At 36.7% G+C, this 25,904-nt stretch overlaps 1 protein-coding gene across 1 annotated transcript in view; it reads left to right on the top strand.

Moving 5' to 3' along the window:
- Positions 1–24,647, top strand: part of Spag17 (sperm associated antigen 17) — a 194,044-nt gene extending 169,397 nt beyond the window's left edge. The window contains exons 40-48 of the mRNA XM_078027091.1: positions 158–205; positions 2,660–2,759; positions 3,657–3,762; positions 5,350–5,472; positions 10,698–10,834; positions 12,208–12,392; positions 19,699–19,759; positions 22,720–22,864; positions 24,467–24,647. Coding sequence (XP_077883217.1) covers positions 158–205; positions 2,660–2,759; positions 3,657–3,762; positions 5,350–5,472; positions 10,698–10,834; positions 12,208–12,392; positions 19,699–19,759; positions 22,720–22,864; positions 24,467–24,606 — 1,045 coding nt within the window. The 3' untranslated portion in view covers positions 24,607–24,647. The remainder of the gene's footprint in view (positions 1–157; positions 206–2,659; positions 2,760–3,656; positions 3,763–5,349; positions 5,473–10,697; positions 10,835–12,207; positions 12,393–19,698; positions 19,760–22,719; positions 22,865–24,466) is intronic.
- Positions 24,648–25,904: the final 1,257 nt, after the last annotated feature.

The following is a 25,904-nucleotide window of genomic DNA, read 5'->3' as shown; positions in this document are numbered from 1 at the left end:
GGGGGGACTAGTCGAGAAAACCTTTGAATTGGGCGCTCTTCAGCTTGGTGTCCTTCGGAGAGGAGGGGGAAGGGTAAGGGATTCCATAATGTTCTCACAAGAAAGGGGAGTCTCCCACACACCCAACAATTATACTTTTTTTCTTCATTTCACATAGGAACACAGAATCAGAAAAACGCTGGAAAGAAAAGATAGCACAAAAAAGGTAATTCTTCCTTGCAGTCTAAACAAACATGTGAAAAAAAAAGGCCAGGGTCACAGAATCCTAGAGTTGGAGAGGCAACAAGGTCCTACTGGCCAGGTCTCCAGCTGTTGTTTGACTCCTTTTCTACAACATTTCTGCCGTGGTGGCATTCAGCTTCCATGCAGTGATGCCACACTCTCTGAGGAAGCCCACGTGGCCATTCAGAACCTCCTCTCCTGAGCTAGAAAGCTCTCAAGGCACTCCGTGCATTCAGCAGTTCTAATACACTTGTAAATATTGTGGGACTCCATGCAGAACATGGTCACCAACATTCAAGGGTCCCTGTCACTTACCTAAGGCATGTTCTATAAGCATTATAGGGTCTGATTTCCTTTGCATTTCAGCTTAGGATTTCCACTCCAGATCTCTTGCCATAAGGGTAGCACATGTGGCAGTATTGGACACACTTGCAAGGTTTCTCTTCATAATGACTCCTAAGATGAATGTGCTCCTTCATTAAAATGTCACTGTGTTGGGGAAATGACAAGATTTCAAATCTCCTGGCTCACACCCAGGGATAAGGTCCAGCTAGAAGGTATACATACATGTGTATCATAGAGGAAAACTGTCTTTCGCTCTACCCATCCTAGGTCCATGGCTCAGGTCCCTATAACAAAAGACAGATTTATCAGAGAAAAGCATGCAAAATTTCAGTTTTATATGACATGGGACGTTCATAAGGAAATGAAGACCCCAAAGAAAAGGTTCAACCTATGTATTTGCTTGCTAGTATTGATGAAGAATGGAGGGCCCTGGGCATGTATGGTGGGACCAACTGTATGAGCTGATGGAAACAAACTGGGAAAAACTTATCTAGGCCTCTTCATTTCTATGTCTCTGTCTTCAGAGGGGACATAGGAATGAAGAGGCCTAGGTATGGCCTATGGGCACAAGGAGCCTGGTGGTCTGCTTCAAAGAAAGGTCAGAAAATCCAGGTTTTATGACCTTGAAACTATATTGAAAAGATTGGTGCAGTGACTGCCTGTGGGGAAAGAGACTGGAGGTCAGGAGGTAGTGTGAAATGGAGACTTCCTCTTTATTACATACTATTTGATGCCTTTTGAATTATGTACATAATCATGTGTTTTCTCATTTCTTTAAATTTTGAAACATTTTAACATTCAAGCTTAATTTGTGAGCAGTGGCAAGCCAGTGAAAGCAAACATGCAGTTGAAGAAGCATCATGGAATGAAAAAGTGTGGGCAACATGGAAATAATCGAGTGTAGGAAGGAGAAAGTTTCAAGGAAATGGGAGGTGGTCAACAAATATCAGATGCAAATTGAAGAAGAATAAAAAAGTGCAAATTAAAAAAGAAACTTGGGTTTATCCCAGTGGGAGTTTATTGCTTCTTTTGTGAGCACAGCTTTAAGACAGTGGTAAGCAATAGCCAGATCCAGTGAGATCAGAGAGCTAAACCACTTTTAATGCTAATATAAAGTTCTTTAAATAAGATGATATGTCAATCATACCTGCCCAGTGTTCCCAGGGATGCCGTCTTGTAGAAGAGCACTGGCCTTAGCGTCAGTGTATCTGAAGTCAGTTACAGTTTGATTACTTACAGACGGTATGATGCTGGATGGTTGTGTCACATCAGTAAAACTTTCTCAGGAATTCAGTTTGCTTATCTGTAAACTATGAGCATGGATACACTGCCAAAGATCTAAAGTTCTTTCAGTCCCTGGGTGACTGACAGCCAGCGAGTACCTGCAGTGCGAAGATCTGGGCTCCGAGACAAACAACCCTGTTTTAATTCAGATGCCGCCCTTTCTTAGTTACATGGTTTGGAATAGATAACTGAGCCTCTCTACACCTTTATTTTCTGACCTGTAAAATGGGGATCATAAGACTTGCTCAGTGATCATCTACATCTCACCAGTCTTCCCAAGGTACTGCCTCCCCACTAGAGGGATTCTGGTGTCGAAAAGGCAACTAGCAGAATTATCCCGATTGCTTTCACTTAACTTTGTAACTGCTCACCACATTATTCTTAAACCATCCCTCAGGTTTGGTTTGGTTTCTTTATTACCACTGCTAAAATTATGAGAACCAGTAGATTCTAGCTGTCTTTAAATTTCAGAGAACCCACAAAAGTTCAACCATCATAGGACTACATGGGTTTCAGCCATTTGAGATCAACTGTGAAGTCAAACTAACATCTGGTATCATTATTCCCTATCTTATATGAGAGTTTGATTCCCAAAGCAGAAAGTGTGACTAACTGCAGAAGAAGCAGAAAATAAACCAAAACAAGTGGACCAAAAAAAAAAAAAATGCCCAATGAGCTAATTCTTATCGTTTTTCCTGTCAGTGATTGCACTGATTTTCTGTGGAATTTAGAGCTAAAAGTGCAAGCAAATAAACTTTTCAAATGTTCTTTTTTTTTTTTTTTGCATCATTATGGAAACATCAACCAGGAAAGAAACTGAGGAAACACAAAATTATTTAATGGAAATCAGGAACAAAATAATACCACCTTATTTCAAATCTGAATTCAGCCAGTCATATCAGTCTCAGGTAATTGAATATAATTAATAAAAACTGTCTCTGTAAAAATTGATATATTGTAAATGCTAATATGTAAACTACAGCATCAACCTAACTAATCTGTGCCCTTCAAATCCTTATTCTCACAAGAACATGATAGGAAAGATTAGTTTCTGGTCTTCTTCCAATGGTTGAAGTACTCTACCACCATATTACTGTTAACCCCCCTCCCGCCCCCTGCCTTCTATTCTAGCCAAAAATTACATTTTCCCATCTAATTGAAGTTCTCTGTGTGTATTTGTGTGTGTGTGTGTGTGTGTGTGTGTGTGTGTGTTGCTGGGGATTGAACGCAGGGCTTTGTACATTCAAGGCAAATACTCTACCAACCAAGCTATATCCCCAGCCCTAAAGTTCTTTTTGAGGCTGAGTCTCCCTGTCAATGATTGTCCTCTGATCAATCCATTTTGAAATTCCTTTTTTTTCCATTAACATTTTCTCACACACCAACTGCTAAGATAGCACTAAAATACTGTGAGTTCTTGGAAGTCCCAGAAGCAGAATGCTCTCCTCTTCTATATGAGTTCTTACCTGAGCCTTCGAGCCAGGCTTCCTCTGAATGCCCAGGAGTTCACTGAGACCTAAAGCACAGGGAATATTTTCACATGTTCAGGACACCCAGCATTTCTCAAAATTTCCTGATGCTATTGGTAACAAGAGACCGTCTGAGAAGAAATTACAGAAAATATGACCAACTAACCAAAGCTAGAATTCAGTTAATCGGTCTCTTGAAGAACTTTTAGTTTGTAAATTTTATTTTCAGGGCCTTAAAAATATGCTTTCATCATTACTTATTGGTTTAACATATTTGTGGCATTTGCTTTTCACCTTATTTGAGTCGATACTAAGTCTTTTGGTTTTTCCTTGAAGTATAATTATCTGGAGAGTCTTTCTAAAAAACTGCCCAATTTTATAAGGAAAGATGAAGAAAATAGAAGCAAAACAGCTGTTGAAGATACATCTGATCATCATTTAGGTAATACATTAGTATAGTTCTTATTTATATTAAACCCTACCTAATGATACCTCTTGGAACATAGTTCATAGCACCTTTTGTCTTGGTCATAATGAACACAACCTACTAGGACCTGCATATTACAGATTTGATGGAGTTATATGAGGAAACCAAGATGTAAATAAAATTTAGTTTTCATTCTCTGTATTTCAAATCAATCTGAAAGTATTTAGAAGACTTGGCTAATTTAAAAAAAAAGGAATAATGAAAATTGTTGGGAAACACGGCATTCACATGGTCACTAAACAGCAACTCACATATACTAATTACAGTGAGTGAAAATATAACCTTACAATTGAAGTTGTGGCATTTTTCACCTCAACCGAATACGCTAATTTCTACCAATAGTGGGACAACTTCACATTAGGTGCTTTCTCGTGTGATGTGATATAAAGTACATATGGAATTCATGTCGAAAATCCTTAAATTGAATCTAATCAAAAGGAAACAATCAGACAAATGTCTACCAGAATGTAGATATTCTATAAGACAATTGACCTGGGCTCTTTGTAAAAAAGGGCAATTATTCTAGCTTAATAAATAGTACATGTGACACATGAACTTTGGATCTTGGATTATTAAAAAAAAAATAGCTGTAAAAGACATTTTAGAGAAACTGCACAAGTTTGACTACGACACTTGATTAGAGGTCGTTGTGAAATTATTATTGATTTCTTAGGTGTAACAGTGGTGTGGATATGTAGGAGAATGTCCATATTCTCAGGAGATGCAGGCTGAAGAATTTGGGGATGAAATGAAACTTAATGCTTCTCTTTGATAATCTTAAGTATTTTAAATACCCAGATGGTAGTTTTGCACAGCCTAAAGGAAACATCTAGTTGCAAACAGAGTTTGCAAATCCAAGATTAAGCCTGGAACAATGACCTTTAAATGTGACAAGGACAAGTCAGGCATGACAGGTTGATGGTACTTGTGTTACCAGTCAGACCTGCTGCACCCCAGGCAGGTAACAGCGATAATCAGAGGAAGGATAAACAGTGAAAGGAGGAGAGGCTGAGGAAGGCCTTTCAGCCTCGACCCTGCAACGTGGTCCGCACACACACAAGTGTTTGCCTGCCCTGTCCTGGATATATTTCTTCAAAATTTATTTCATATGACACCCATTTCTTAAAGATGTGTATTTTCATAAAGAACTACATTTTCAGAAGTAATGAATGGATTTAAGATCAGAAAACTATTTTTGAAAGTTATCTAATAGTGATTACCAGGTAAAGTAGAGACAGATTACTTGGTCTGTTCATAATTCAAGGAGGTGACAACTCTGCTATTTGGTCTTAGTGTCCACAAAGAACTAGCCAGCCCTCAGGGAGTGTGAACTCAGTACCTACCATCCTGTTTGTTAATGGCAAACGATGAATCACATTGGGAAGAATCTCTGCCTCTTAAATTCAGTCTTTCTCAGTGCAGGGAGGGCATAGAACCTGTTTGTGGTACAACATGTTGTTTGATGTTTATTCATATAAGTATAGTAGTCATCATATCATTGCCCAAAATAACACTTTATAATGTTTGTTTGGGTTTTTTTAGATTCCAAGCCACCTACAGTCTCAGAAAAGGAATCCCCAAATATGCAAAAATCAGAGATTTTGGAGGACACTGCAAAGTCAACTAGCCAGAACCAAACTGAAAATTTAACAAAATCTACTGAAGGTATGGCAGTCATTTGTATTATCTCATTGTTTTTCAAAACTGAACATTATAACTTTTTGGAGTATTGCAGATGGTGCTGTGGGATGGGGTTTGGTTGGCAGTTATAGGAAAAAGATCCAGAGGGTCATGGATCCTGGAGCTATGAAGATTAGGCTTCTTAGCACATCAAAATATCTCAAAAAATATTTTGAGAATGACTGTAAGTCCCAGATCAGAGGGAAGAAATTTACAAATGCTTTTTTTAGATTTATTATTTTATTTCTTTATTTTATTTTATCCCTCATGGTTCTGACAGTTTATGTGATTTATTAAGGGCAAAACACCTGGTAGCTTCTTGAGTAGCCAATAACCTGGTGGTTGGACCTAGGTTTATTTATTATTTTGATTTTTTGGTGGGAGAAGGGGACTCTTCAAGTGCTAGAAGAGAATCATAAGATGTAGTCTCTTACACAGCATGTAATCTTATTGGAGAGCGCAAATTGAAATGCAGAACACTAGAAAATAATGTCTATTTACAATGGAGTCACATTATATTGACTTCACTGGAGTTAACTAAATATGGTTATTCAAAAGAGGGAAAGAGAAAGAGACTAGTTAAACTTTTTGAGATAGTTTTGCTAACGCTTGATTCCTATGGACATTCTTCTCTCTGAATGTGAGAATCTGCATATGGGTCTCAGTTATCTTTTATTTAAAAAAAGTGTTTTGCCAGATTTAGGTGAGTTAAGAGAGTTGACCTACATGAGATTTTTGCCTTCCTGGCTTCAAACTTTTGTAAGTTTTACTCGTTGAGTGGATAATTCTCAATGCATTCTATGCCAGGCCTTGTTCTAGGCATAAAAATATAACATTCAGATGCCAAAGTCTTATAGAGCTATTGCACTATGGGCAAACCTCAACAATAAGTAAGCAAACAAATAAGTCAGATAAGATCATATTATAATAAATATTATGACAGAATATAACAGTATAATGTATGGAGGGTGACTTGGGGAGAGGAGCAAAATTCCACTGGGAGATTGGAAGGCCTCTGTGTGAAGGGACATTTGAGCAGAGGCAAGAACAAGGAGTAAGCCATGCAAAGGTTAGGGAAGAGGAATATTGTGGGGAACAGCAAATATGAAGACCACAGGGGAAGGAACTAAAAATGACATATACTTAGAATATAATGAGCAAAGGAAGAAGTTGAAGCATGTGCAATCAGAGAGATGAGATCATGTAATGCTGCACAGAGGCTTTTCAGTTGTATTCTGAGCATGATTTTATTCAGACAGCACTGTAAAATTTTGAGCAAGGGGTAATGTGGCTAATGTTAAAGACCACTCTGATATTTGTGAAAGATAAGTTTGGGGCAGGGAAGGGAAAGAGTGGGAAAAAGTTGGAAGCAGGGGAAAAGCAACAGAAGTCTTACAGGTGGAAATTGCCAAAGACCTGGACTAAGTGGGTTAAGGTGCAGACAGTGAGAATCAAATTAATTGGAAACATATCATGAGGGTGGACCCAATAGGATTTATGGTCAATTGATGTGGGTATAAGAAAAAAGAATTTAGACATCAAGGCTAATTTCTAAGTTAACTTGTGTGACCGGTTATGAGGCTATGTTAGTTAAGATATCTGACACCGACAACTTAAGAGGAAAGATTTATTTTGGCTCGTGGCTTCAGAGCTTTCAATCCTTGGTCGGCTGGCTCTATTTTGAGGGCCTGTGTTTAGGCAGAAAATCATGGTGGAAGGGCATGGTGGAGAAAAGGTGCACACGTCATGAAAGCTGGGAAGCAGAGCCAGGAAGAGAAAGGACTGGGATCAACAAACACCTTTCCAGGTCACACCCCCAGTGACCTACTTCCTTCAACCAGGGTTCCACTGCCTCCCAATAATCCAGTCAGCTGTCAATGGATCAATCCATTGATGGGGTCTTCACGATCCAATAACTTCCTAAAAGCCCTACTCCTGAACTTTGCTGCATTGGGGACCAAGAATTCAACACAGGAATCTTTGGGGGAACAATTCATATCCAAGTCATAAAAGAAACCAAGAGAGAATTTTTAAATATATGCTTACTAGGGTACAATGATAACTTGATAGCAAAGGAGAAGTTAATGATGCAGGAGAAGGAGATACCTAAGGAAGGTGAGAGAACATGGCATCTGGGTAAAACCCGGAGGGGCAGAGTTGACCTTGGATAAATAGGGTCACCTCATCCATAATGACAGTCCGTAAGAGAGAGACAAATACATATGTTTTGGATTGATAGGTTTGGTATTGGGAAAGTGAAAGAGTTCCTGTTTGATTGCAAAGGAGTGGGGGCAATTATAGTGTAAAAATAAAATAAGAAAGACTGATTGTGGAAGGTTGGACTCCTCATTCCCTCTCTATTTTTTAATACTATATTTTATGTGCAAGAAAGAGAAAAAAGTACCAAAGAATGTCATGTCAGCACTAAAAAATGTTCAGATTTTGTAGAATTGTGAATTTCAGATTTTGGATTACAGATGCCAAATCTGTATTATGTTAAAAGACAAAAGATGAGTGCATTCAAAAGCTTGAAGGCAGCAGTGAACAGGAAATCAGCCTAAGTAGATGGGAGATTTTTTTTTTTTTTTTTTTGATATTTGGTTCTAGTACAAGACAAGCGTTTGGAAAGTAGAATAAAGTCAGAGGAGTTTGGAATATGCGAAATAAAATGGATGTTCATCGATATTGGCTGTGACAATACTTCATGAAAAGGTCCCCAAATTCTGAAGTGTCTGAAAACAGTCAGTCTTTGGGCCTGTGGACCACTGAGGCAGCTCTGCTTCAGGCTGCAGGCGGGGTGTGCTGGGGACAGTTCCCTGGCTCCTAGGGTTAGTTGTGTTATCTCTTCCCAACAACGTGCTCTGTGTTATGACATTGAAAACTTGAGCCAGTCATGGTGAGAAATCAGCAAATGCTACAAATGCGCAAGTTATACAAACCAGGGCAGCTCCCCCAGAGAAATGGCTGTTAAACACTTAGCACATCACTGGCTGCAGGTGAAGTTCTGATGCATTCCAAGGGTGCCCCACTGAAAGAGCCCCCACCATTTGGAAAAGCTGTCCTCAAGGCTGAGGGTCAAAGTTTAGGAGAGGTAAGGAGAAATGTGTGCTGCCCCTCATAGCTTCTGCTCAGAACTGGCCCACTGCCATCCACACACTCATTTGTTGGTCAAAGCAAAACGTCCTGTGGCCAAGTTCACAGTTAATGGGGCAGAGACATATACTCCACCTATAAGGAAGCCTTGCTCAGAGAGAAGTGAATTATTATGCGTAAGTAATACAATATGCCTTAATAAGGTGACAGAAACCCTACAGCTTCATCAGTTGGGTCATGCTCTGCATCAGTATTCAGATGATATATGCACGACTAGCAAGGACCTGCCAGTTGTTCAACTATTAACAACTCTATTAGCCAATGACCAGTCACTGCTTCAAGACCCATCCCTGCATCTTTCCAGTCCCTGGTGAAGCCCTGAGTAGGCTCAGTGGAATAATAATCAGTCTGCTTTATGGGAGGCAGCACAATATAGAGCAGGGATAAGGTATGGGCTCTACCTGAATTCAAGCCTGCCTCCTTATATAATTTCTTTGAAATATTGAGCATACTGTTTAACTGCTCTCTCTTCTCTCTCTCTCTCTCTCTCTCTCTCTCTCTCTCTCTCTCTCTCTCTCTCTCTCTCTCTGTCTCTCTCTTGCATTTCATCTTCTGTATTGGGAAAGTAATGATATATACACATGGGTATATACATGGAAGGGTTGAAGGATGAAATTAGTTAATATATGTAAAATGCTTAGAGCAATGTTTGACAAATAATGAACTTCATATCTGCATCTACTATTAGTAATAATAGTGTGAGCAAATAATTGGATTGTTGAAATTCATTCACAAAAAAATAATATGAAACACATATTTTGTACAGAACAAATATGCTAAAGATACATCAAGCCATTTGAATGGTTGCCTATGTAGGAAATGGTGACCAAAAAGTATAAAGACATCAGAACATTGAACATTGAGGTCCATCCCCAGAGATTCTGCTTCTGTTTTGGTTGGGAACAGGGCCCATCTAGCCTGAGGCCCAGGAATCTATTTTTCTAGAAGCAACCCAGGAGATGATGGTGGAGGTAGGTTTGGGGCCATGTTGAGATTCACTGTCGAGTTCTGACCTTTATTATCATTTCTGGGACAAGTTATTTAGTCCTCTGACCTTCAGTTGCCCTCATCTTTAAAAAAAGTGATACTGCTATTGAATTAACTAGAGCTTTTTCATTTTTAAGTGAACTTAAATTCACTTAATCAAAGGGGACTGATGGTGGATTTATTGGTGCTCAGATGCAAACTACAGAAGAGTAGCTCTGGTGCCAGCACCATGTATGTTTGGACCTGGGCTCTCTGGCTTTCCATGAATATATGTCAGATTGCCCCTTTCTCTCCACTTCCTCCCTGCCTCCATCTCACCCCCATGCCTATGCATCTGGATTTTTTTTTCTTTTTTCTTTCCAACAGAGGACAGGCCATTCCTATATGGCAGGGATCTAGAGGCCCAAGATCCCAATACTTCCAGATCCATAAACCAGAAGGAAAGATAAGGTCAATGATGATCTGAAATCTAATTCTTATTTCAACCTCTTGAATAGCTGGAGCCATCTAAAGAGCTGCAGCTGTGTGAACTATCTACTTTAGCTCTCTCCTTCCTGTAGCTGAGGAAAAGAACAAATTGCCAAACTTAGAGAGCTGAGGATTTAATTTCCTGCCTTAATTTATCTGTAATTGCTTCATCACTTTTTAGAACTATAAATACTGTAGTAGCACCAAAGAAATTCTGAAGACTTTGTACTCATTGATTTTAAGAAATCTTTCAGAGTCGATATTTTTCTTGTGCTATGCCTGTTGGTTTAGTTGAAAGGACCCCCAAAGACCCAGGCTTAAGTTTAGTTCCTCATAGGCAAGTTACTTGACTTTTTAGAATTTTATTTTTAAAAAGAGATGCTTAACAGCATCTTTCATGTCCATCTTATGGGACTGTTGTGAAGGACCAGTGTTAAGTCATACATGTAAAATGACTTAGTAAAATGTAATGAGAATCAAGAGAAACCTTTCTTTAAATAAGTTATTTAGGAAAAAGAGTTTCCAAAGTTAGTTTATGTTCTTATATACTTCAAATTCTTAGAAATGTCCGGGTGGCATAATTTAAACTTCTTCTCTAACAGAATTAGAATCTTATACACCTGTGAAGATTCCAACCCAATCATTGCTGCAAGATGCTGCGGGACAAGCAAGGAAAGAAAAAGTGAAGTTACCTCATTATTTGATGAGTTCCAAACCCAAATCTCAACCTCTTACAAAGGTAAACCAGACACGGGGACAAATTTCCCAGGATCAATCAGCATTTTAGGTAATTCTGATTGGTTCCAGTTGTTACTTTCAGCCACTGTGTCCTGCTATGTACCCCATCTTACCATGAGAACCATTAGTTGTAGACATAAACTAAGGCAGTGTTTTGCTAGATCTGGCTCATACCTTCTCATAAGACAAGTTAAAAAAACAGTTGTTAAATTACTAGTAGCTGAAATCAGTTGTACTGGGAATACTCTCTTTGGGGACAACCAGTTTACTGCACACTGCTGGCTAAAGGGATCATTGGCTACCCTTCTCGTGACTCAGAATAAAATTCAAATAACTTAGATGAGTACTAAGGCATGGCCTATTTGCTTCTTTACCCTCACAATCCCTCAAATTCACTTTACTTCACCATATGGACTTCTCTTGGTTTCTTAGAACCACCAACCTCCTTCTTTACTTTCATTCTGCAAGATTAATTTTCTACCCAGCTCTAATAGGATGTCTTTAAGCTTACTAATCAAGTTTGTTTGTGCTTTTTTTGTTTGTTTCTTTTTTTTAGTTGTGGATGGACGCAATACCTTTGTTTTATTTATTTATTTTTATGTGGTACTGAGGATCGAATCCAATGCTTCACACATGCTAGGCAAGCACTCTACCACTGAGCTACAACCCCAGCTCACTAATCAAGTTCTAACAATTTTCATTTCTTTATTTCCATGGCACACCATGGTCATTGCCATCACAGAATATATTGCAATGTATATAACTGATAGGAGTTTCTCAAACTTTAGTTGGCATATGAATTACCTGGGGGCTCTTGTTAAAGATATAGATACTGGTCTTAATGTGGGGCCTGAAATGCTACAGTCCTAACAAACTCTCGGGAGATGTCATGCTGTTGATGTGGGAACTAACAAGGCATAGACCAGTGGTGCTCTGTGCAATTACCTGAACAGCACATTAGCCACACCTGCAAATGTGTACAAATGCAAATTCTTCATTTCACTCCAGACACACAGAATGAGAAACTCTGGGAGTGGGGTCAACAATTTTTCTTAATGAGTCCACCAGGAGACTGAGAGGAGCTGGCATTTGTTAGGCCTGGCACAGAGGAAAGAGCACAGACTTTAGAATCACACAAACCTGAGTTTAAAACATCACCACTTAACACTTGAGCAAATTATATTTCAGTTCTATGAAAAAAAACAAATAAACAAAATGATGATTCTTGTAGGGATATTACAAAGATTTGAGGAGCCTCCATAAATCTTCATTTCTTCCCCCAGCAAAGCAGCTATTTTCCTCTGGTAGCAGGGATAAGAAACATCTTGGAAACACCAGAGAAAACCATTTTATTAATTTTTCCTTGCTGCAAAGGTTCAAGATTCTGTTGGAGGAAAAGTGTATACATCCTCTATTGCATCTGCTGCCATTAATAATATAAAGTCATCCCCTTTTGGGTTCCATCTTCTCCCACCATCAGTGAAATTTGGAGTGCTTCAAGAAGGACACACCTATGCAACCACTGTAAAGCTCAAGAACATTGGCGTGGACTTCTGCAGGTGAGGCCAAGGCACCAAGTGCCCTGCGCTGGCACTTGTCTGTCTTACTACATCAGGCAACATTGATTGAACTGTAACTGTGCCTTGAATCTTGAATCTTGACATTTTCATTCAATCATTTACTCACTAATTGATCCATCCATCCATTCATTCATTCTTCAGCAAATCAGTGTTTACCAAGATTCAACTACATGGTAGTTGCCCTCTATTAATCCTTATCCATACTTGGAAGCAACTCAAGTCCTGATCTACCCTAGCAAAAAAAAAAAAAAGTTATACAAGTGTTTCAATAACTACTATGCATTACTTGAAATTTCATTTCTCAATCACCAGCTATAATGTGTGAGTTAACATTTGTTTGCACTTGATATAAAATGTATATATTTAAAAATATAATGTTATGGGACACATATAAATAGTAAAATGAAAAAAAACAGTGAAGCAAATTAACATATCCATCATCTCACATAGTTAACCTTATTTTTGTTTGTGGCAAGAGTAACTAAAATATACTCATTTAGCATGAATCCTGTATACAGTATGATTACCTATAATCCTCATGGTGCACTTTGGATCACTATATTTGTTAATCCCACATATCTGCTCCTTTGTATCCTCTGCCTACTCCCCTTATCCCTCATTTCAACCCTTGCTATCCTCTTATTTTCTATCATCGTACATTTGTGTTTTTTCTTTTCCAGGTTCTGTATATAAGTGAGATGATGTACTCTTTTTCCTTCTATGTCTGACTTCTTTCACTTAGCATAATGTCCTCTGGTTCATCTATGTTGTGGCAAATTGCAAGATCTCATTCTTTCCTAGGGCTGAATAATATTCCATTGTACCAAAGTTTCTTTAACGGTTATTAGTCAGTGGATACTTGGGTTATTTTTATATCTTAGCTATTGTGAATAATGCTGCAGTGAATGTGGAGGTGTTCATTCCCATGTTTATGGGGTGGTGATTTCATCTGCTTTAGGTATTTGTCCAGAAGCAGGATTATTGGGTTTTCCAGTAGCTCTGATTTTAATTTCCTTAGCAGCATCCATACTGTTCACGATGGCTGTACTAGTCTGCATTCCCACCAGTCGTATAACATTTTCCTTTTCTCCACACCCTCACTAACACTTGTTATCTTTCAACCTTTTGATAATAGTCATCCTGACAGGTATGAGGTAATATTTCATAATAGCTTTGATCTGCATTTCCCTGATGATGAATGAAGTTGGGCATTTTTTTCATTTCATGGTTGACTATTTTTGTATCTTCTTTAAAAAATGTGTATCCAAGTCTTTTGCCCATTTTATGATCATGTTATTAGTTTTTTTCCACTGTTGAGTTGTATGAGCTATTAATCTGGGATATTAATCTCTCACCAGATGCATAGTTTACAGATATTTCTTCCCAATCTGTTAGAATCCATTTCCAATGCCACTTCATTTTCTTGATTCCATTTGCTGTGCAAAAGCTTTTTAGTATGATGTAGTTCCATTTATTTATTTTCCATCTTGTAACTTGGGCTTTTGGTGTGGTATCTTAAATAAATAAATAAATACATAAATAAATAAATACATAAATAAACAAATGTGAAGATCAATGTCCAGTGCTTTTCCTTTATGTTCTTTTCTAAGGAGTTTCATATTTTAAGATCATATATTTAAGTCTTCCATCCAGTCTGAGTTGACTTTTGTATATAGTGTCATACAGGAGTCCAACTTCATTCTGCATGTACAAGTTGAGTTTTCTTAGCACTGTTTATTGAAGAGATTGTCCTTTCCCCCATTGTATCCTCTTTATGCTCTTGTCAAAAATTAATCAACCATGTAGATTTGTATTTGTTTCTGGGATCTCTATTCTGTTCTACTGTTCTATGTGTCTGCTTTTATGCCAGTACCATATTTAAATTTTGATTATTATAACTCTGTAATTTAAAATCAGAACATGTGGTGCCTCTAATTTTATTTTATTTTCTCAGAATTATGCTGGCTATTCAGAGTCTTTAATGATTCCATTAAAAAAGTGTAGTTTTTTTTTCCTATTTCTGTAAAGACTGACTTTGGGACTTTGATAGGGACTGTGCTGAATCTCTGTATTAGTTTGGGTGGATCAATGTTAGTTCTTCCATACCATAAGCACAGGATATCTTTCCTTGTCTTCTTCAGTTTCTTTCATCAATGTTTTATAGTTTTCAGTGTTCCAATATTTCCTTGGTTGAATTTATTCCTAGGTTTGTTTCTGAATGGGGGAGCGGAGATAGGACTGTCTTCTTAATTTCTTTTTCAGTTAGGTTGTTATTTGTGTATAAAAATTCTGTTAATTTTTTCATATTGGTTTTGTATCCTGAAATTTTACTGAATTCATTTATTAGTTATAGCTTTTTATGGAATCGTTGGTGAATTTTTTTTACATATAGGACAATGTCATATGTAAACAGAAGATTTTACTTCTTTTGGACATGGAGGCCTATTCTTTATTTTTCTTGTCTGATTGCTATTGCTAGTACCCTTTAGTTCTATGTTGAATAACAATGATGAGTGGGACTGGGTTGTGGCTCAGTGGTAGAGTGCTCGCCTAGCATGCATGAGGCACTGGGGTCGATCCTCAGCACCAAATAAATACAAAATAAAGATATTTTTGTGTCCACCTAAAACTAAAAAATAAATATTAAAAAAATGATGAGTGGACATTCTTGCCTTGTACTGTATCTCAGTGGCAGCTTTTCCCTGGTGATTATAATATTAGCTGTGGATTTTTCATAAGCATCCTTTATTATGTTGCAGAAGTTTTCATCTTTATCTAACTATTCAGAGTTTTTAATTAAAGCATGTTGGAATCTGTCATATGCTTTATCTGTGTCAATTGAGATGATAAATTCTTCCATTCTGTTAATATGAGTATATCACATTGATTTGTGTACATTAAACCAACCTTGCATGCCGGGGACAAATCACACTTGGTCATGACGTGCAACATTTTTGATATATTGCTGGATTCAATTTACTAATATTCATAAAATACTAGTAATTTTTGCATCAATGTTCATTGGAGAAATTGGCCTTTAGTTTTCTTTTCTTGTGATATCTTTTTCTGGCTTAAGATCAAAGAAATGATTACTTCACAAAATATGTTTGGAGACAATCTTTATAACTGTGTTTTTCAACAGTTTTTAAAGTATTGCTATTAATTCTACTTTAAATGTTTGGTAGGATTTAGCTGTGAATCTAGCTACTTCCTTGGCTTTTTCATCTTGGGAGGTTTTTGTGTATTTATTAAATTTCTTTATTTGCTATTGGTCTGCTCAGGATATCTATTTCTTGATGACTCCATTTTGGTGGTTATATTTTCTAGTAATTCATCCAATTCCTGTAAATTGTCCAACTTGTTGGCATATAATTGTTCATGATAGTCTGTCATGAATATCTCTATTTCTAACATGTCTGTTATAATTTGCTTTGCTTCTTTAAAAATTTGACTCTTTTCCCTTTTGTTCTTTGACTAGCTGAGAGTTTTTCAATTTTGCTTATTGTTTTCAAAAACACACCTCTTAGTTTTATTCTGTTTCCTATTCTCTAGTTGATTTATTTCTGTTCTGATTTTATTATTTCCTTCCTTTGCTAATTTGGAGTTTAGTTTGTTCTTTTTCTAGGTTCTTGAAATGTAATTTTAAACCATTTATTTGGAATCCTTCCTTTTTAAAAATTTTTTTTGTTTTTAGTTGTTGGACACTATGCCTTTATTTAATTTATTTTTATGTGGTACTTAGGATCAAACCCAGCGCCTTGCACTCGTTAGATGAGCACTTTACCGCTTAGCCACATCCCCAGCCCCTGAATCCTTCTTTTTTAATGTAGGCATTTATTGTGGTAAATATCCCTCTTAGAATTTTTTTCACTGTACTTTATAGGTTGTGCTTCCATTCTCATTTATCTCAAGATGTTTTCTAATTTCTTCTTTGATTTTTTCTTTGACTTATTTGTTGTTAAGGAGCAAATTGTTTAATTTCAACATTAGTGAATTTTTCAAGATTCTTCCTACTATTGATTTATAGTTTCATACCATTAAGATCTGAAGTGATACAGATATTATTTCAATCTTAAATTTGTTAAGATTTGTTTTGTGACCTAATATATGGTCTATCCTGGAGAGTGTTCCTGTGTGCAGAAGAAAAATCTGTCTTATGTTGAATAGAAATTTTAGTAAACATCTGTTTAGTTCCCTTTGGTGGAAAGTTTAATTCTAGTCCAGAATTTCCTTATTAATTTTCTTCCTGGTTGATCTATTCATTATATAAATGGGGTATTGAATTACCCTCATATTGTATTGCCATTTATTTCTCCCTTATTTTAGTATTATTTTCTTTGTGTATTTAGGTGATCCAATGTTAGCTGCAAATATATTTATAATTGTTATTTATATCTTGTTGATGAATTAACCCTTTTATTGTTTAAAAATGACTATTTTTCTCTTGTGACAGTTTTTGACTTGAAGTCTATTTTATCAAATATAAGCAAAGCCTCCTCTGCTGTCTCTTTGTGTGTGTGTTGGGGGTGATGGTACTGGGGATTGAGCTCAGGGGCACTTTGCCTCTGAGCTATATCCCCAGCCATTTTTATTTTTAAAACAGGGTCTCACTAAGTTGCTGAAGTTGCCCTTGAACTTGTGATATTTCTTTCTTAGCTTCCTGAGTAGCTGAAATTACAGGCAAATGTCATTGCATCCAGCTTTTGTTTACCATTCACAAGGAATATCTTTCTCCATCCTTCAACTTTCAGCCTATTTGTATCTGTAAAGCTTAAGTGGGTCTCTTGTTCTTGTAGGATAACATTTAGTTAGATATTTTTTTTCCTTATTATCCACACAGTCATTCTGTATCTTTTCAATTGAAAATTTAATCCATTTACATGCAAGGTTATTACTGATAGCTAACAACTTTCTATTATCTTATTATTATTTGTTTTCTGGCTGTTTTGTACCTCTTTTGTTCCTTCTTGCTCTCTTGCTGTCTGCCTTAATGATTGTAAATTTCTGTAGGGTTAAGCTTTGATTTCTTTCCCTCTATCATTTGTATACCTGCTATGATTTTTGTTGTTGTTGTTGTTGTTTTGTTTTGTGGTTATCACGAGGCTTGCATAAACATTAGTTATAATCTGTTTTAAGATGATTACAACTTCACTTCTGTTGTATACAAAAATTCTAGATTTTTAACTTCTTTCCACATGTTCTTGAAATTAATTTGCATTTTTATCTTATATATTTCTTCACAACACATTGTACTTTATTTTTTACCAATTTAACTTTTAACCTTTATATCAAAGATCTATGTAGTTTGCATATCACCATTATAATATCCGAGTATTCTGGATATAATATATATTTACTTTACCAGTAATTTTTATAGTTGCATATGTATAGTTGCATCGTGATAGTAATTTTTTATCCTTTTGTGTCTGCTTGAAAAAATTCCTTAAGCATTCTTGTAAGGCAGGTCCAGTGGTAATGAATTCCCTCAAATTTTGTTTGTATATAAAATAACTCATTTCTCTATTACTTCTAAGGATTTCTTTGGTGACGATAGTATTCTTGGTTGGTAGATTTTTCCTTTCAGCACTATGAATATATCATCCCATTCTTTCTTGGCATACAGGGTTTCTTCTGAGAAACTTGCCAATAGTCTAATGGGAATTTTCTTAGATGTAACTTGATAATTTTATCTTCCTGCCTTTAAAAACACTGTCTTCAACTTTGAAAAATCAACTTTGTTCATTATATTATTTCTGAATAATTGAAGCAAAAAGGGAAAAACCCAAATCGTTAGGGACATTTTAGTTATTAAGTTCTGACTTAGAATTAATAACAAATCACGAACTCACAGCCTACAGACACACTCGAAAACATACTCTACCTGGCATTTGATGACAAGAAAATGTCAGTTTTTCATTTCCAGGTCAAAACGAATAGAATCTTAGAACCTGAAGTGAGCTTAGAGACTATTACTCAGGAAGAAACTGAGCAACTTGTTTTAAGGTCTTGTAGGTTAGAGGAGGCTGGACCTCATACCTCCTGAGCATGAGGTCATTGCTGTCTGTACCTCCACCAATGTGGAGGTACTCCACTTTATTAACACAGGTGTCGTCACCAGTTTCACAAGGGATTTCAGTTCTTTTCATTGCATCAATATACCATGTATCTGTGTCAAGATCACTCCTAGTTACAAAATGTCCTCTATTTTGAATCAAATGTACAGGGGAGTGTTGTGGGGTTTTTTTAAATAAAATTTGAATAAAGATTTCAATTGCAGCATTATTATAATGGAAAGCTCTTTAAGAATGTTTGGGATTCTAGATTCAGGATTGTAAATCAAATGGAGGAGCATAATGAAACCATCCAATTTGAAAGATTACTGTCACCTTTTAGTTGAAGCAAATCCCCAATACTAGAAATAATGTTTGCTTCTCTAGGAAAACAACCTGATGAGGGACTCAGGCCACCAGTTCAGATATTATTGTGTTCTGTTGTTGTTTGTTAAGTTGTTGCCAACAAAGTACGTGGTGAGAGATACAGTTAACTAATAAAACTCATCCATGCAGATCCTCTCTCCAGTACAGAATTCTAGTTTTAGAGATTTAATTCCACAGGTTGTTAAATTCAGCCATGATGGAACGGACAGCAAAGTGGATTGGCAGAAGTGGGTTTGGGATCAGTGTGGAGGCAGGATCTCGTTGGCGTTTTAATTTATTCCCCGTCTTTAACCTTCATGCGGAACCCACAAACCACAGGAAAGGAAAGAGATCAATAAGCACCGTTGGTGAAAATAGAGCTTTCCAAGTTCTTCAACCTTTTCTGAGCCCTTTCTGTTTCTCCTCTCCTGGAACATGCAAACCCTATTTCCAAGACAGAGTAGGACTTGCTCCCATGCTCCACTGCTTTCCAAAAGAGCCTTTATTCTTCAGTTTAATGATCTGGCTGCCAGCATTTGCACTCACCCTGGCAGCTACGCTGAAATGCACACACCAGCCAAACACTCACAACACTCTGTCCAGGCCCATGCTGCTCATCAGCTACAATAACAAAAGGTGGAAACTCAGGTTGGAGTCCATTGAATGTTGATGAAACCTGCCGGAAAGGCAGTTGTGAAATGGGCCCCAAATTCTCCTCCCAACTGAATATTATGGTTGTTTTTCTAATGCTATGGACCCTTGGCTCCTGTGTAACAAATATTAACACCTCCTTGGTTGTATAACATCCCAGTTAATTGCTCACATTTTTCATTATAGCATACATTTATTTCCATCTTTCTTCCTCATAGGTTTAGAGTGAAGCAGCCCGCACCCAGTACTGGACTGAAAGTGACTTACAAACCTGGGCCTGTAAGTCTTATTATGTGTTATCTGTTGTAAGTGTGTGCATGCACCTGTGGATTTCTATGTTCCCAGTGAAGTGACCTTTTAAACCATTCTACCCATTCAGTTCTAACCAGGTATAATTTTTCTACTATCATAAGCAAAACATTCCTACTACTGATAAAATATGTGGCATGATATCATTTGTTTCCTTTAAGCACCATGGGAAAGATCCTGTGTTAAGCAGAGTTAAACTTCTAGTTACAGAAACATTTCTGAAGCTCCCCTCACTTGCTCAAGGAGTATGGTTATGTACAGTTCTGTATGAAGACTAATTTCAAAGTTAAACTTAAAATTAAATTCTTCTGCAAAGTGAAAAATCCTTCAGAAAACCCAGTAATTATTCTATTCTATTTTACACAAGTCTGGTTTGCTCTCTTGGTTTTTGCCAGAGAATATTTTTTAATGCCATATTAAGAAATGGGTAGCTATTCATCAGCGGATTCAGTTCTCCAAAGTTCTCTGAAAAAAAAAAAGAATTTGATAACTTGTTCTGACTTTGATACATTCCCCCAAATGAGATGTGACAAGAAACGTATATTAATGATATATTGTCACTTATTTTAACTTCTTTTTTTTGAGGGGAGGGGGGTTGATGGGGATTGAACCCAGGGCCTTGTGCATGCAAAGCAAGCACTCTACCAACTGAGCTATATCCCTACCCACTTATTTTAAGTTCTAATTTCAGAAATATGGTACATTGTAAACAAAAGTTCATCACTAAATGTAATAAAATCATGCCTGCAGGTTGGTTAGTGCATCATTTGGCTGCTTTAACATCCCTTTCTTCTCACTCAGCAAACTGAGATCCTCACAGATGACAACTGATAGTGCTTGGATGCAGAGGATGTTAAAAATGAGGTTCACTCCTGTAATCTCAGTGGCTAGGGAGGCTGAAGCAAGAGGATCACAACTTCAAAGCCAGCCTCAGCAATTTAGCAAGGCCCTATGCAACTCAACAAGACCCTGTTTCTAAAAAAAAAATAATAATAATAATAACAAAAATAAATAAAAATAAAAAGAGGTTGGGGATGTTGTTTAGTGGTTAAGTGTTCCTGAATTCAATCCCTGATTAAAAAAAAAAAAAAAAAGAGTAAGACACAGAGAGCTTACAGAGCCAGGCACATGGCAGGTACTCAAGGTGCATATGATTAAGTGATAGAATGAAGTAGGAAATCTGGTAAATATACGACCATTTATCACAGATGGGACTATAAACTTAGGCTCAGAAGAGCAGTTAGCAAGGGTATCTGGGACTGTAACAAGTACACAATGCTCCCTGGATCTCCATCTCTTAAAGCAGCAGAGTTGTTATTCCCTCACATAGATGGGTCAGTCTGGAATAGTGCAAAGTCCATTGGCTTCTTGACTATACCCCAATAATGCTGATGTTGTTAGTTAATGCTCTGAGCCTTTTCCTTATCTGTCAACGAGGAAGTTTAGAACAGTCTTAGCCTACTTCTACCTCTGTTATCTCATAATCAACAGAAAAACAGCATTACATAGGATGAAACTCCAAATAAAAGTATGTGTTGAGACTAAGTCCACAAATTCATGAGTGCCTTTCTGAAATAATTCATCACTGTATTATGTTAAGATTTCAGAATCTTCACAACATAAAGCAAAACAAAAATCAAAGCAAATCCTCTTTCATGTTCTGGGAAGTTAGTAAATCTCATTTTAATCTAAAGTAGGAATTATGCCAAAAGCTGAAATGACTGTTGGAGCAACCTTTATAAATAATAAAAACCCAGGGTGTATTCTTTGAAGCTCACTCTATATTGTTAAGATTTTTTTCTAGTTTTTTTTTTCATTTCTTTTTGACAGTAAGTTTTGGCTCTAGCAAAAAATATAATCTATAGACTTCACCATATGTAAATCTAACCATTGTTCAGCTTGGTTACTCGCCAACTTTAAATGAGTATGCTCAAAGCCTGGGTAAACCTGCGTGATGGCAATATTCCAGCTCGCCTCATGCTGAATTTCGTCATTACCCAGCCCTGTTTTGATTTTTGGGCTTGGAGAACTGAGGGTCTGATTCTCAGGAACAGAGCTGTTGGATCCCCTCCAGTATGCATATATGCACATTGTTGAAAAAACTGAAACATTTTTCAATTCTATTATTTATAAAACTATATTGAAAAAATTCCATTTGTATCTAATTGCTTTCCATGTGGTAGTTTCTGATTTATTTATTTTTTTCCAGATAACTGTTCCCAAGTCTGCTTTTTAACTCACCTCCTGGAGAGGCAGCTTAGAAACATAAACAGCTCTTTCTTTCCTGGCTAGTATTCTTTTCAAGGAACAAGGCAAGAAGCCCATGCCTTGCTGTGTTTCTACTTCTTTATGTATCAGGTTTCTTTTCTGTTGGTACAGGCCTCCTCCATGTAGCTTTCAAATCTACGTAGTTTTGCATTTAAACTAATTCTGTCTCCCTCTACTGGCTTTGTCACTCTACACATCCTGTATTAGGAACACTAGGACCAAGGCATTGGGTAGGAATGTTAGAGAATTCACCTATTCTCTTAAATTCATTTTAAGATACATTTATAGTTATCTTAAATTAATTTCCACCTGCAAGGATGCCAATAAAAAAATTCTCAATTAATATTCAAGAAATAGCACAATTGTGAGTATTGCAGAAGTTTGCCTTTAGTGTCACTTCTAATAGCCTGGCATTTAGTTTCCTTATGATTTTTCTGCAGATTTACCCCTTGAAAAATTTATTCTGGGTCCCATTTACTCAATTATACCTAATCCTAGAAAATAATTTTGCTAAATGCTTAGAAAACTATAATTAATTTAGTGCCAAATTTAGAAATATGAAAATTGAAGATGAGAGTTTAAGTAACTTGCCTAAATTAGGTAAAAATCAGGATTTGAACTCGGTGTGTGTGTCTACTGCTATGGCTACATTTGTCTTATAGGTGGCAGCTGGTTTGCAGGCAGAGCTGAAGGTGGAGCTGTTTGCCATGGCTATTGGAGAGGAGGGTGCCAAGGGATCAGCACACATCTCTCACAATATTGAGATTATGACTGAGCATGATGTTCTGTTCTTACCTGTGGAAGCAAATATCCTTTAAAGATCAATCTGGGTAATCATACATAGTGTAGAGATTACATCGGAGTGAGAAAAACATGGATGTCAAAATGTGTCTCCATATCTTCATTAGTTCTACATATAAAATTATAAGTTACATTTCTTAGGACAAAGACTGTGTCTTCATTCATTTTTTTAAAGGATCCATCCAAATTGAAAAGATACCTGATATACAGTATATTAGAAGTAACTACAAGTTGAATAAATGCCAGTGTTATTGACTATCTATGGAATATCAGAAAATCAAAATAAATCTTTCATCTAAAACAATGTAATCTCATGGGGCAGGGGCAGAAGATATACAGGTGGGATTTTCACTGAATCATACAGGCATTCCTTCATATTGGTGTCTCTAGCCACATTAATATCACACAAGTACCTAATACCCATTATTTGCAGAGTATCACACAGTTTATGTACAAATGGAAAATCATACCCCATTTTTTAAAATTATATAACACAGTAGCAAAAATGAAGTCAAATAGCAACAAACAAGAAGGGCAGAAATCCTCGCCTTTATGTAACTTAGATGATACACAAAATAAGTAAAATGTGGCCTATGATTCAAACAAGGACAGTGAAGAAAAATATAAAGTAGGATGTAGTAGAGAGTGTTAAGAGGTTTACAATGAAAATAGGATTTTTTTTTTTTTTTTAGTTCTTGGCGGACACAACATCTTTGTTGGTATGTGGTGCTGAGGATCGAACTCGGGCGCATGCATGCCAGGCAAGCGCGCTACCGCTTGAGTCACATCCCCAGCCCTATTTTTATTTTTTAAACATTTTTTAGTTGTAGACAGACATAATACCTTTATTTTATTTATTTTTATGTGGTACTGAGGATGGAACCCAGTGCCTCACGTGTGCCAGGTAAGCACTCTAGCACTAAGCTACAGCCCCAGCCTGGTTTTTCTTTTCTTTTTTTTTTTTTTTTAATCTTTAATAGTGATTAGGCTCTTCCATTGTGATAGAAGGAAAATAACCAAAGAACTGGTTTTTCCTTCTGGGAATTAAATCTTACCTTGTCCCCATAGGTTATTAAATACTGATCCTGAGTACCTGAATTGCTGTTGCTGATGATAGCAAGGAAACTTATGCTAATAAGTTTTCCATTTCCTTGCTTACAGAGTAGAACCATTTATCAATTAGGCACAGATCGATGGGGAAGGAATAGGGAGGTTTTCTAAGATCTTTTATCTACTTCCAAAGTCAATGATAGTTTATAGCCCATTTCCCAAGACCTCTTCCCTCCAAATAAAGCATGAAATTTGGATGCTGATGTTGTTTGGAGCATGATTATAGTGATGGCACCTTACAGAGAGGCCAGTCACAGTTTGGCAAGAAGTATACATAGGGGAGAACAGAAGACACTCTTAAAATATTGATATCCATCTTCTAACCCCTAACCATGTTCATGTAGAATTTGTACTAGAGAGAAGAGTACCTAAAATTGAGCTAGTGTTGCTAGAAATAAATAAGACTCTTATGATTTGAAAATGTTATTTGGGTTTGTATATACAAAAAAAAAAAAAAAACTTAGTCATGAAAATTATAGTCCTTAATGAGTATTTTACCAGTTGTAACAAGCAAGTACTATGATAATCGACCAAAAGATTTTCCCCAGGGAAAAGAAAATCCCATGGTCCAGAAGACTTCTACAATTCCTTCCTCTACACTTGGTGTCTTCATGTCTCGTAAAGTTTCTCCATATTAGGTCCAGTAAGTAGTAAGTGGGGATTTGATTTGTCAAACATTCAAATTTGAGGCCACATACCTCAGTTTGTTCTCTTCTTCTTATAGCCACAAACCAAGAAACCACTTAACCTCATTGAATGAAAGTATTTATATTCAATAATTATAATAGTTACCCTTTTATATATTATCAAATTCAATCTTCAATACGATAGGTTTTTTCTATTTTATGAGGAAACAGGCAGCTTTTTTGGAATCAAGAATTTACAATTAAGCCAATGATTTTCAAATTTTGTAGGCTCAGGATTCTTTTTATATTCTTAAAATCTATTGAGGATTTCAAAAAGCTTTTTTGTATGTGGGTAAAACCTAACAGTATTTACCAAACTAAGATTAAAACTGGAAAAATTTAGAACTAGAAAAAAATAAACCAGTATATTAAAATACATATTTTTAATAGAATAACTTCTCCAAAACAAAGATTAAATGAGTGAATTTTTTTTTTAACAATTTTGCAAGTCTCTTGAACATTTGGCTTAATAGAACATAGCAGATTCTCACATCTGCATTGTATTCAGTCTGTTACCATATCACACCATAAAGCCTCTGGAAAACTCTACCTCATACCTTTCCAGTAAAACTAGGAATCAAATTTCCAGCTTCCAAATTACAATGGTATGGGACAAGCATAAGATAGACATCCCCATCCCAAGAGAGAAAATGGTCTAAAGCAATTTTGTGATCCAGTAGGGAAAATTTCATTGTTTCAAGGACAGAGAATAAACACCTGTGGCACTACCTGTGCTCTGTGCCAATGGAGGCTCCACCAATGCCATCCTCCAGGACTCTCCATCAGATCTGCCCTCTTGGCCCTTGGCAGCAGTTCTACTCTGTGGGCAGCCTGCTTCCTGCTCACATAATTAGAGAAGCTGAATAGCTTTTCTTCACTTTGTCCCATCTCTGTCTCCTTAAGAACTGTTATATCAGTTTATGCTGATATAAAATATCCCCAAAACCAGCAGTCTTCCATGGATATCAAGGGGTCTATACCAAGTAAGACATCACAGTTCTCCAGATTGTTCTTGGATGATCTCTATTCCTAGTTTCTATTCCTGGATTCTGCTGAGTTGGTTGATTGGATCCATGGTCGAATGCCTACTTTCTACAGCAGATTTCTCATCCCGGTGTCTATAGTGATTTCTCCAGAATATACCATTGCATCTTTTGCAATATGGAAAGGGAGAGGCTATGAATTTTCCAAATAATCATATTCTGATCCCTTTCTGCTGAACAGTTGCCCCTTTATTTTTACACTAGAAG

This window comes from Ictidomys tridecemlineatus, chromosome 11, assembly GCF_052094955.1.
Source record: "Ictidomys tridecemlineatus isolate mIctTri1 chromosome 11, mIctTri1.hap1, whole genome shotgun sequence".
Lineage (NCBI taxonomy): Eukaryota > Metazoa > Chordata > Mammalia > Rodentia > Sciuridae > Ictidomys > Ictidomys tridecemlineatus.
The sequence above is the reverse complement of the archived record's forward strand: the minus strand, read 5'-3'. Positions and strand labels throughout refer to the sequence as shown.